Source organism: Borostomias antarcticus (assembly GCF_949987555.1).
Source record: "Borostomias antarcticus genome assembly, chromosome: 10".
Taxonomy (NCBI): Eukaryota; Metazoa; Chordata; class Actinopteri; order Stomiiformes; family Stomiidae; genus Borostomias; species Borostomias antarcticus.
The window spans coordinates 2,630,704-2,640,703 of NC_140243.1; the positions used below are offsets into that span (position 1 = coordinate 2,630,704).

A 10,000-nucleotide genomic window follows, 5' to 3' on the forward strand; every position below is an offset into this window, starting at 1 on the left:
GTGAGTGAGTGAGTGAGTGAGTGTGTGTGTGTGTGTGTGTGTGTGTGTGTGTGTGTGTGTGTGTGTGTATAAGTGGGGCACGGTAGAGGATGAGGTGATAGTGGACTGATAAGCGGTCCTGTCTGTCCAGCTCAAACCCAGCAGAAACCAGAGATCACGCCCCCTGACTTCTCCACCGTCCCCGTGACCGACATCTTCCACAAGCTGGTGAGCGCTTCCCCCAGCGTCCGTACCTCACTGCTTCTCTACCTCACTGCTTCTCTACCTCACTGCTTCACTACCTCACTGCTTCACTACCTCACTGCTTCACTACCTCACTGCTTCTCTACCTCACTGCTTCTCTACCTCACTGCTTCAGTACCTCACTGCTTCTCTACCTCACTGCTTCACTACCTCACTGCTTCAGTACCGCACTGCTTCACTACCTCACTGCTTCACTACCTCACTGCTTCAGTACCTCACTGCTTCACTACCTCACTGCTTCACTACCTCACTGCTTCACTACCTCACTGCTTCAGTACCTCACTGCTTCTCTACCTCACTGCTTCACTACCTCACTGCTTCACTACCTCACTGCTTCACTACCTCACTGCTTCACTACCTCTGCTTCAGTACCACTGCTTCAATACCTCACTGCTTCACTACCTCACTGCTTCACTACCTCACTGCTTCAGTACCGCACTGCTTCAATACCTCACTGCTTCAGTACCTCACTGCTTCAGTACCTCACTGCTTCAGTACCACACTGCTTCACGCGCCATTTCCTGGCGTTCACCACGTGTGACTTTGATAATATCGATGACGATGATGATGATGAAGGCGATAAACGTCTGGATCCCTCTCTCTCTCTCTCTCTCTCTCTCTCTCTCTCTCTCTCTCTCTCTGTGTGTCTGTGCTGCAGGGCCCTCTGTCGGTGTTCAGTGCGCGGGCGCGTTGGGGGCCGGTGCGCAGGGTCTGTCTGCAGAGGGGGGAGGGGGGCCTGGGGCTGACGCTCAGAGGTGACTCCCCCGTCCTGGTGGCCGGCGTGGTCCCCGGGGGCTGTGCAGCGGTGAGGCCTTCCTCAACACAGTAGACGGCCCCGATCTGCCTCAACACGCCACACAGTAGAGGGCCCCGATCTACCTCAACACGCCACACAATAACCTGATCTACCTCAACACGCCACACAATAACCTGATCTACCTCAACACGCCACACAATAACCTGATCTACCTCAACACACTACACAGCAGACAACCCCCCCCAAAACTACTGCAACACACTACACAATATGCTTCTGTGAATGTTGGTTCACCTGAAAACACTAAGCAGAGAAAAAAGGCTTCAAAGGTTCAGAGCTGTTCACACTTCTCACAGGACAGAGATTTTGACAACAAAATATGACAAATTTAGTGATCCTAAAACTGTTGTTTGTTATACTAATTGAGTGGGTTCCTCACAACTTCAATTTTCACAATATGAAAAAAAGGAAGAGAGGAAGAAAAAAGAAAGTATTTGACCCTCTAGTGCATTCTGAGGACTGCAGATATCAGGACCAAACCTCCAGGGGCGGTGCATGAAATGGATGTTGGCTCGTCACACTGTGTTTACTCATAAATGTGCGTGCGTGCGTGCGAGCGTGCGTGCGTGCCAAGGTTATAATAACAACAAACCATCTGGCGCACGTCAGGTTACTCCTGCTCAGGGGCACAGCTAAAGACAAAATGGAGGATAGATTTCATATCCACCCAAAATACTAGGCTTATATATGAAATGAAAAAGACTAAAACTAAGGACATTATCTCAATAATTTTAGTTTATTTTAGTTAGTTTTTTATACACATAGTACAGTTTTAGTTAGTTATCATTTTTTTGTAAAGCCTAGTTTTTATTTTTAATTTCAGTTAACTAAAATGTTTTTTCACACTTAGTTTTAGTTTTTTTGTTAGTTTTCATTAACTATAATAACCTTGGTGCGTGTGTGCGTGCGTGCGTGTGTGCGTGCGCGTGCGTGTGTGTGTGTGTGTGTCTAGGAGGCGGGTCTAAGGGACGGAGACTACATCGTGGCAGTGGACAGTCAGGACTGTAAGTGGTGGAAACACGGAGAGGTGGTCCAGAGCCTGAAGAGCTGCAGTGACAGGGGGGTGGAGCTCAGCGTCATCACGCTCCACGCACACGACACACAGGTAGGAACGAGTGCGTGTGTGTGTGTGTGTGTGTGTGAGCGTGCGTGTGTGTGTGTGTGTGTGTTATTTCAGTGTTTAGGTGAGTAACGGGTCTGTGTGTTCAGGTGGAGTGTGTGTTCAGGTCTGTGTGTTCAGGTGGAGTGTGTGTTCAGGTCTGTGTGTGTTCAGGTGGAGTGTGTGGTATACCAGTGTTTAGGTGAGTAACAGAGGTCTGTGTGTTCAGGTGGAGTGTGTGTTCAGGTGGAGTGTGTGTTCAGGTGGAGTGTGTGTTCAGGTCTGTGTGTGTTCAGGTGGAGTGTGTGGTATACCAGTGTTTAGGTGAGTAACAGGTCTGTGTGTTCAGGTGGAGTGTGTGTTCAGGTGGAGTGTGTGTTCAGGTCTGTGTGTGTTCAGGTGGAGTGTGTGGTATACCAGTGTTTAGGTGAGTAACAGAGGTCTGTGTGTGTTCAGGTGGAGTGTGTGTTCAGGTGGAGTGTGTGTTCAGGTCTGTGTGTGTTCAGGTGGAGTGTGTGGTATACCAGTGTTGAGTAACAGAGGTCTGTGTGTGTTCAGGTGGAGTGTGTGGTATACCAGTGTTGAGTAACAGAGGTCTGTGTGTGTTCAGGTGGAGTGTGTGGTATACCAGTGTTGAGTAACAGAGGTCTGTGTGTGTTCAGGTTGAGTGTGTGGTATACCAGTGTTGAGTAACAGAGGTCTGTGTGTGTTCAGGTGGAGTGTGTGGTATACCAGTGTTGAGTAACAGAGGTCTGTGTGTGTTCAGGTGGAGTGTGTGGTATACCAGTGTTGAGTAACAGAGGTCTGTGTGTGTTCAGGTGGAGTGTGTGTTCAGGTCTGTGTGTGTTCAGGTCTGTGTGTGTTCAGGTGGAGTGTGTGGTATACCAGTGTTTAGGTGAGTAACAGAGGTCTGTGTGTGTTCAGGTGGAGTGTGTGTTCAGGTGGAGTGTGTGTTCAGGTGGAGTGTGTGTTCAGGTCTGTGTGTGTTCAGGTGGAGTGTGTGGTATACCAGTGTTGAGTAACAGAGGTCTGTGTGTGTTCAGGTGGAGAGGAGGTCGATTCTCTCGCACAGCGGCGACAAAGAGAACGCTCACCAGCGGCTGCAGGGTGGAGTCAAGGGTCAGAGCTCCGCCTCCCTGCTCAACTGGCACAGGAAGAAGAACAGGACAGGGGTCACCAAGAGACTGGGAAGCACTTTCAGCCTGTCGTTTGGAAGCATCCGGGACACTGAAACCATGTACTGAGAGAGAGAGAGAGAGAGAGGGAGAGAGGGAGAGAGAGAGAGGGAGAGAGAGAGGGAGAGAGAGAGGGAGAGAGAGAGAGAGACAGAGAGAGAGAGGGAGAGAGACAGAGAGAGAGAGACAGAGAGAGAAAGAGAGAGAGACTCAGGGAGCGCTCCATGAAAAGGATACCACACACGTTATTATAAGACTCTGTGGTGGCACGGTGAGAGCTACTCTGAACCACATCACCCAGGCGATGATGACACTCACTGGAGAGGCTGAAGAACGAGCAGACCAGGTTCTCTCTGTCCCTCCTACAGATCGGGTTCTCTCTGTCCCTCCTACAGATCTGGGGTGCGTTCAAATTCAGCGAACATAGCGAACGTTTGCGAACGTTAGCGAACTATTTTCCGTTTGCTTTGTGTTCGCCGCAAACGTTTGCTAACAGAAGCTAACAGTCTGGAGAGGTAGTTCGCCAGTAACGGAACGAGGATCACAATGGACCCAGGCTTACTAGAGATGTGCGTTTATGCGAACTATTTGGAACGTTCATTAAAAGCCGTTCAAATGTGACCGTTTGGAGAAAACATGTTTGCAATGAACGTTCGCCTCTGTTAGCTGAATTTGAACGCAGCCCAGGTTCTCTCTGTTCCACCTACAGATCCTACCGATCAGGTTCTCTCTGTCCCACCTAAAGATGAGGTTCTCTCTGTCCCACCTAAAGATCAGGTTCTCTCTGTCCCACCTAAAGATCAGGTTCTCTCTGTCCCACCTAAAGATCAGGTTCTCTCTGTCCCACCTAAAGATCAGGTTCTCTCTGTCCCTCCTACAGATCAGGTTCTCTCTGTCCCTCCTACAGATCAGGTTCTCTCTGTCCCACCTACAGATCAGGTTCTCTCTGTCCCACCTACAGATCAGGTTCTCTCTGTCCCACCTACAGATCAGGTTCTCTCTGTCCCTCCTACAGATCAGGTTCTCTCTGTCCCACCTACAGATCAGGTTCTCTCTGTCCCACCTACAGATCAGGTTCTCTCTGTCCCACCTACAGATCAGGTTCTCTCTGTCCCACCTACAGATCTGGGGTGCGTTCAAATTCAGCGAACATAGCGAACGTTTGCGAACGTTAGCGAACTATTTTCCGTTAGCTTTGTGTTCGCCGCAAACGTTTGCTAACAGAAGCCAACAGTCTGGAGAGGCAGTTCGCCAGTAACGGAACGAGGATCACAATGGACCCAGGCTTACTGGAGACGTGCGTTTATGCGAACTATTTGGAACGTTCATTAAAAGCCGTTCAAATGTGACCGTTTGGAGAAAACATGTTTGCGATGAACGTTCGCCTCTGTTAGCTGAATTTGAACGTAGCCCAGGTTCTCTCTGTTCCACCTACAGATCAGGTTCTCTCTGTTCCACCTAAAGAGCAGGTTCTCTCTCAGAGCCAGCTGCAGGTGTCCTATGGAAGAGATGGAAGCACAGTGGAGAGCTACGTCCCACTAGACTGATCCCACTATTAGAGAACCTTCATGTAGCTACTATAGACAAGCTGCTGAGGAAACCAGCCAGATCAACTATGACAGAACAGTCTGAACACGGACCTTCACTCCCGGGGTCAGAACACCATTACCCAGAATGCCCTTCTGTGAGCGCTCCTGTCCTTCCTGTGAGCGCGCAGCAGCCCTGACTCTGAACGCCGTCCTCCTCATGCCAGTATTCTAGAGTTTCTGTGTGGAAACCTCTTTTTTAATGACTTTTCTTTTCAGTTTGCTTCATTGCTTTGTCGTCTTACAAACCATGTGAAAAATGTATTTTGTCGTTTCAAAATATCAGCAATTTTTTTTTTTACATCCCTATCCATCTTTGTTTTCTTTTGTCAGTGAAAATGTGCTAATTTATACAGAAACACGAAGGCAGCCTCTGAAGAGAGGCGATGGGGGGAGGGGTGGGGGGTTAGAGTGACAACATTATATGAGAGTGATCAAATCATATCTCTATTGATCTACAGATGATGCCTTAAGGCTGAAACCTGTCCGTTTGCCCAATAAGTAGTGTTCTAGTTCACCCTTCCTTCAACTATCTCTCCTACCAGTTAACTATCTCTCCTACCAGTTAACTATCTCTCCTACCAGTTAACTATCTCCTCTACCAGTTAACTATCTCTCCTACCAGTTAACTATCTCTCCTACCAGTTACCTATCTCTCCTACCAGTTAACTATCTCTCCTACCAGTTAACTATCTCTCCTACCAGTTACCTATCTCTCCTACCAGTTAACTATCTCTCCTACCAGTTAACTATCTCTCCTACCAGTTAACTATCTTACCAGTTAATTATCTCTCCTACCAGTTAACTATATCTCCTACCAGTTAACTATCTCTCCTACCAGTTAACTATATCTCCTACCAGTTAACTATCTCTCCTACCAGTTAAACCAGTTAACTATCTCTCCTACCAGTTAACTATCTCCTACCAGTTACCTATATATCCTACCAGTTAACTATCTCTCCTACCAGTTAACTATCTCCTACCAGTTACCTATCTCTCCTACCAGTTAACTATCTCTCCTACCAGTTAACTATCTCTCCTACCAGTTAACTATCTCTCCTACCAGTTAAACCAGTTAACTATCTCTCCTACCAGTTAACTATCTCTCCTACCAGTTACCTATCTCCTACCAGTTAACTATATCTCCTACCAGTTAACTATCTCTCCTACCAGTTAACTATCTCTCCTACCAGTTAACTATCTCTCCTACCAGTTAACTATCTCTCCTACCACCTGGTCCTACTCTCAGATGCAGGAGTCTTGCGTGCTTTTACACTTCCCCATCAGTTTCACACACTGGCCATGCCACCCAGAGCCTTCCATGCAAGCGCCTTCCTCACATTAATGTCTTGCTCAGTTGAGTTGACCCATTCAGAGCAGTGCCTCATGTTGTAGGTGGTGACCTGGGTTTTCTTGTCATTAAGCCTTGGAACACTTGTGTCCACTCAGGTCAGGAGCTCTACACGCTCAGATGGACGGATGATGTCATCATAGTCCAAGTCCGTTATGCGGACTGCAGCAGGGAGTGGTCTAGACTTCCTGCTCCCGTCCACTGAGAATCACAGCTCAGTGGAACTGGAGCCACTCCTTCTCCTTGTTAGCTTGGGGCCACTTGACCCGGCGATGTTCTGTTGCTCTGTGTGGGACTGGGGCTTTCAAAACTTGGACAACTTGGAGATCCTGGATTTCAATAAAGCACGTCTGTAGTTATTTCTTCAGCCCACTTGCTATAGCTACTCTCTTATAAACACAAATGACTTTCCTTTTTATATGAAGTGCAAATAAAATATGATTTAACGAGTCACATTCCCACACGCAACCAAATGAAGTGGACAGGATCCCATGTTCTATGTGGAAACTTATTGTATTTGTTCGGATCATCTTATTGGCTATGGGGTAGAACTACTACCTACAAGGCACTTCAGTAGTGATGTGTTTTATGTAGTTTTTCTATTTGTTTTGTAGTTTTTCTAATGACTTTTTTATGCACTGTGATTGTTGTATAATGTGACAGATCTTGTTGACCTCCAGTGACTGTGCTCAGTACGTTAATAACCTGAACATTCCTAACACTGGACAGACACAGCAACGATGCTGAAGACAAGGTGATCCTTTCGCTGAATTGTACAAGGATATAGGTAGAAAATCATAATTGTGAATGTGTCTTTGAACCTTACTGTACTTTTATGAATTTCAAGTATTCTGAAATATGCATGTACTAGTGTGTACTTAAGCACTCATGTCTGATGTGTAAGGTCAATGCCAAATGTTCATTGTTAACATTGTTCATTTTGATACAATTAGTATTTTGAACATTTCCCAAGCTATCCGTCTCAGTCTTTATCTCTGCTCTAGGCTGTAGTGGCCGATTGTGACCAGTAGGTGTCACTATTACCTTCACTATCTCCTTAGAGGTTGTCAACAATCCATTTAAATCTGTGTGTCAGTACATCCACAGTAAGGGGAGTGCAGTGATGTGATTGGCTGCAGCATGTCCTCAGTTTCTCTCGATAGAGCATGTACGGAGAAAGTGAACCTAAAGACAGACAGCTGTCTGGTTCACACTGTACACACACATGCACCCAAAAGCTCAAAGCCCTTGGAGCACAATCAATGGGTCTTTAAGGTCACTGTGCCTGATTCTCACAGCCAACAGTGGCCGAAATAAATAAATAACTGAGCGGATAGATAAATAGATGATCCCTTGTGGCTCCAATAAATCATGTATGCCCTAATGCCCTCTTTCCCTGCACGCATAAATCTACAGTGATGTTTATTCTCTGGGTGCAGCCCCCCGTGAGCGGACACACACACACACACAGACAGCAAGGCACGCGCACACACACGTACGCACGCATACTCCCTGCGGGCAGTAAATCTAACAGGATGTGTATTCCCCTCTGACCCTCTGTGGAGTGTGCTTGTGTTTACTCTTCAGAGCCAATCTTTCTTCAATCACCAATCAATAAACAAAGCAGCTGGGAGCTATTGACCGGGAAGGCCCTGGCACCAGATGATTATGGCCCAGGTGTTTGTGTGTTTGTGTGTGTGTGTGTGTGTGTGTGTGTGTGTGTGTGGTGTTTCAGCTTAATTGTGTATTTTTTATGTGAAATATCCTCTGAACAACAGACTTTTTGATCCTAATGTCCCTCTGTAATGTGACAGGTGAGCTGTGTGTGTGTGTGTGTGTGTGTGTGTGTGTGTGTGTGTGTGTGTGTGTGTGTGTGTGTGTGTGTGTGTGTGTGTGTGTGAGGGACAGGTGAGGGTCACATTATGCTACCCTCAGCGAAGGACTGGCACCAAATGTTCTGGGGGGTCTGCAGCTTGTCACAATATCAGTTCTACATCGATCCGGAAGCAGCGGACGTCCGCCTGGTCCCACTCAGGTCAGCTTCACCCCTGGTGTGGGGAGGTGGGATGGTTCAGATAGAAGAGGAGGGTTGGGTTTGAGAAGGAACGGGGTTGGGTGGATAGTGGGTGAGGCTATGTGCTGGTAAGGGGGACACCCAGGATCCTGTGTGCTGTGTGTTAAGAGGATTGGATGTGAGGTTTTGGGTTTCAAAATTTGTAACTAATGCTACATCCATCAAAATACACAGAAATCTGTCTTTTCTTTTACACACTTTAATCCGCTCCCTCTCCCTCTCTCTCTCTCTCTCTCTCTCTCTCTCTCTCTCTCGTTCTTTTCTCTTTCACCTGCTCTCCCCCTGCGGCTCTTCTCCTCCACGTTCTCTCGTTCTCTTTGTTGTCGAGGTCTTAGTGGATGTATATTTGATGTGTTGCTCTGGAGGCTTTTACCATTCATTATAGAGGAACACTAAGCTCTCTATTTGCCGGACAGATGTTATTTTTTACTTAAGGAGAGAAAGGGGACCTGCTCCATAATTTAGAGGTAATCCTGTCCACCCAAGAATAAATAAATAAATAAACAAACAAACAAACGCACAGTGTCGCACGCCGAGACGTGGCACACGCACAGCAAGACACGCATAGCTCTGAGCAGACTGGATATTCAGAGTCCTAACTGAGCGCTATGCACACTGGGTCCAAACATGGAGGTTACAATGCAACCATCAAACTATTAGTACTTCTGCACTGCATTCTATTGTACATTACAATATAATGCACTTGGGTCCTATTATTAATAATAATAACAATAATAATAACTGTACAAAGAAATATGTTGGCTATTTTCCACATATATACAGTAACATTTAAAATGTAATTCAGTTGAAATAAAACCAGAAACACCATTTCATTCTAGACTTTGAGATATAATATATGAGTGGATGTTGTGGGAGTGTTGTAGGGGTGTGTGTACAGTAGGTATCCTGATGAGATATAATATATGAGTGGATGTGGATGTTGTGGGAGTGCTGTAGGGGGGTGTGTGTACAGTAGGTATCCTGATGTCTAGTCTTGGGGTTCGGGGTCTTGGGACCACTCACGTACACTCCTCCCTCAGGCCTGCTAAAAACACACCCCAGGGCTAGACGATGACCCCCTACACACACGTCCGCACACACACACACACACACACACACACACACTCAGTGAAACGGGCAGTGGTTGAAGGAATCCCATGGTTTTAGAGAGGGATCCCATTAAAAGTGCATGAGTGTGTCTGTCTAGGAATCAAGACACCCCCTGGTTTCCTCTTCAATAACCAATGTGTATGTATGTGTATGCCTGCAGGTTCTACTGTGTGTGTGTGTGTGTGTGTGTGTGTGTGTATGTGTGTGTGTGTGTGTGTGTGTGTGTGTGTGTGTGTGTGTGTGTGGAAAGGGGCTTGATATTGGGATTCCAGTTAATTATTCATGGTGGGAGTTATTAGGGCATCCGGTAAGACACCATAGTACCGCACACTGGACACACAATACAGTGAAACACACACACACATTCATTCATTCATTCAGCCAACCACACTCACTAACAGAGACAGATTGTCTGCGGAGCTGCTATGGTCTTACTGTGGCCTGACTGAACAGACCATCCCAGATAGAGCTGACTTTCACTTCCACACCTTCTTGTTCAGAAGCCCAGATTTCTGGGGGCTGTTTCAACCCCAGTGATGGGAGAA

At 46.8% G+C, this 10,000-nt stretch overlaps 1 protein-coding gene across 1 annotated transcript in view; it reads left to right on the forward strand.

Moving 5' to 3' along the window:
- Positions 1-3,403, forward strand: part of rhpn1 (rhophilin, Rho GTPase binding protein 1) — a gene marked incomplete at both ends in the record, with an annotated part of 24,118 nt that extends 20,715 nt beyond the window's left edge. The window contains 4 exons of the mRNA XM_084443859.1: positions 131-207; positions 902-1,048; positions 2,013-2,165; positions 3,203-3,403. Of these exons, the coding sequence (XP_084299985.1) occupies positions 131-207; positions 902-1,048; positions 2,013-2,165; positions 3,203-3,403 (578 nt within the window). The remainder of the gene's footprint in view (positions 1-130; positions 208-901; positions 1,049-2,012; positions 2,166-3,202) is intronic.
- Positions 3,404-10,000: the final 6,597 nt, after the last annotated feature.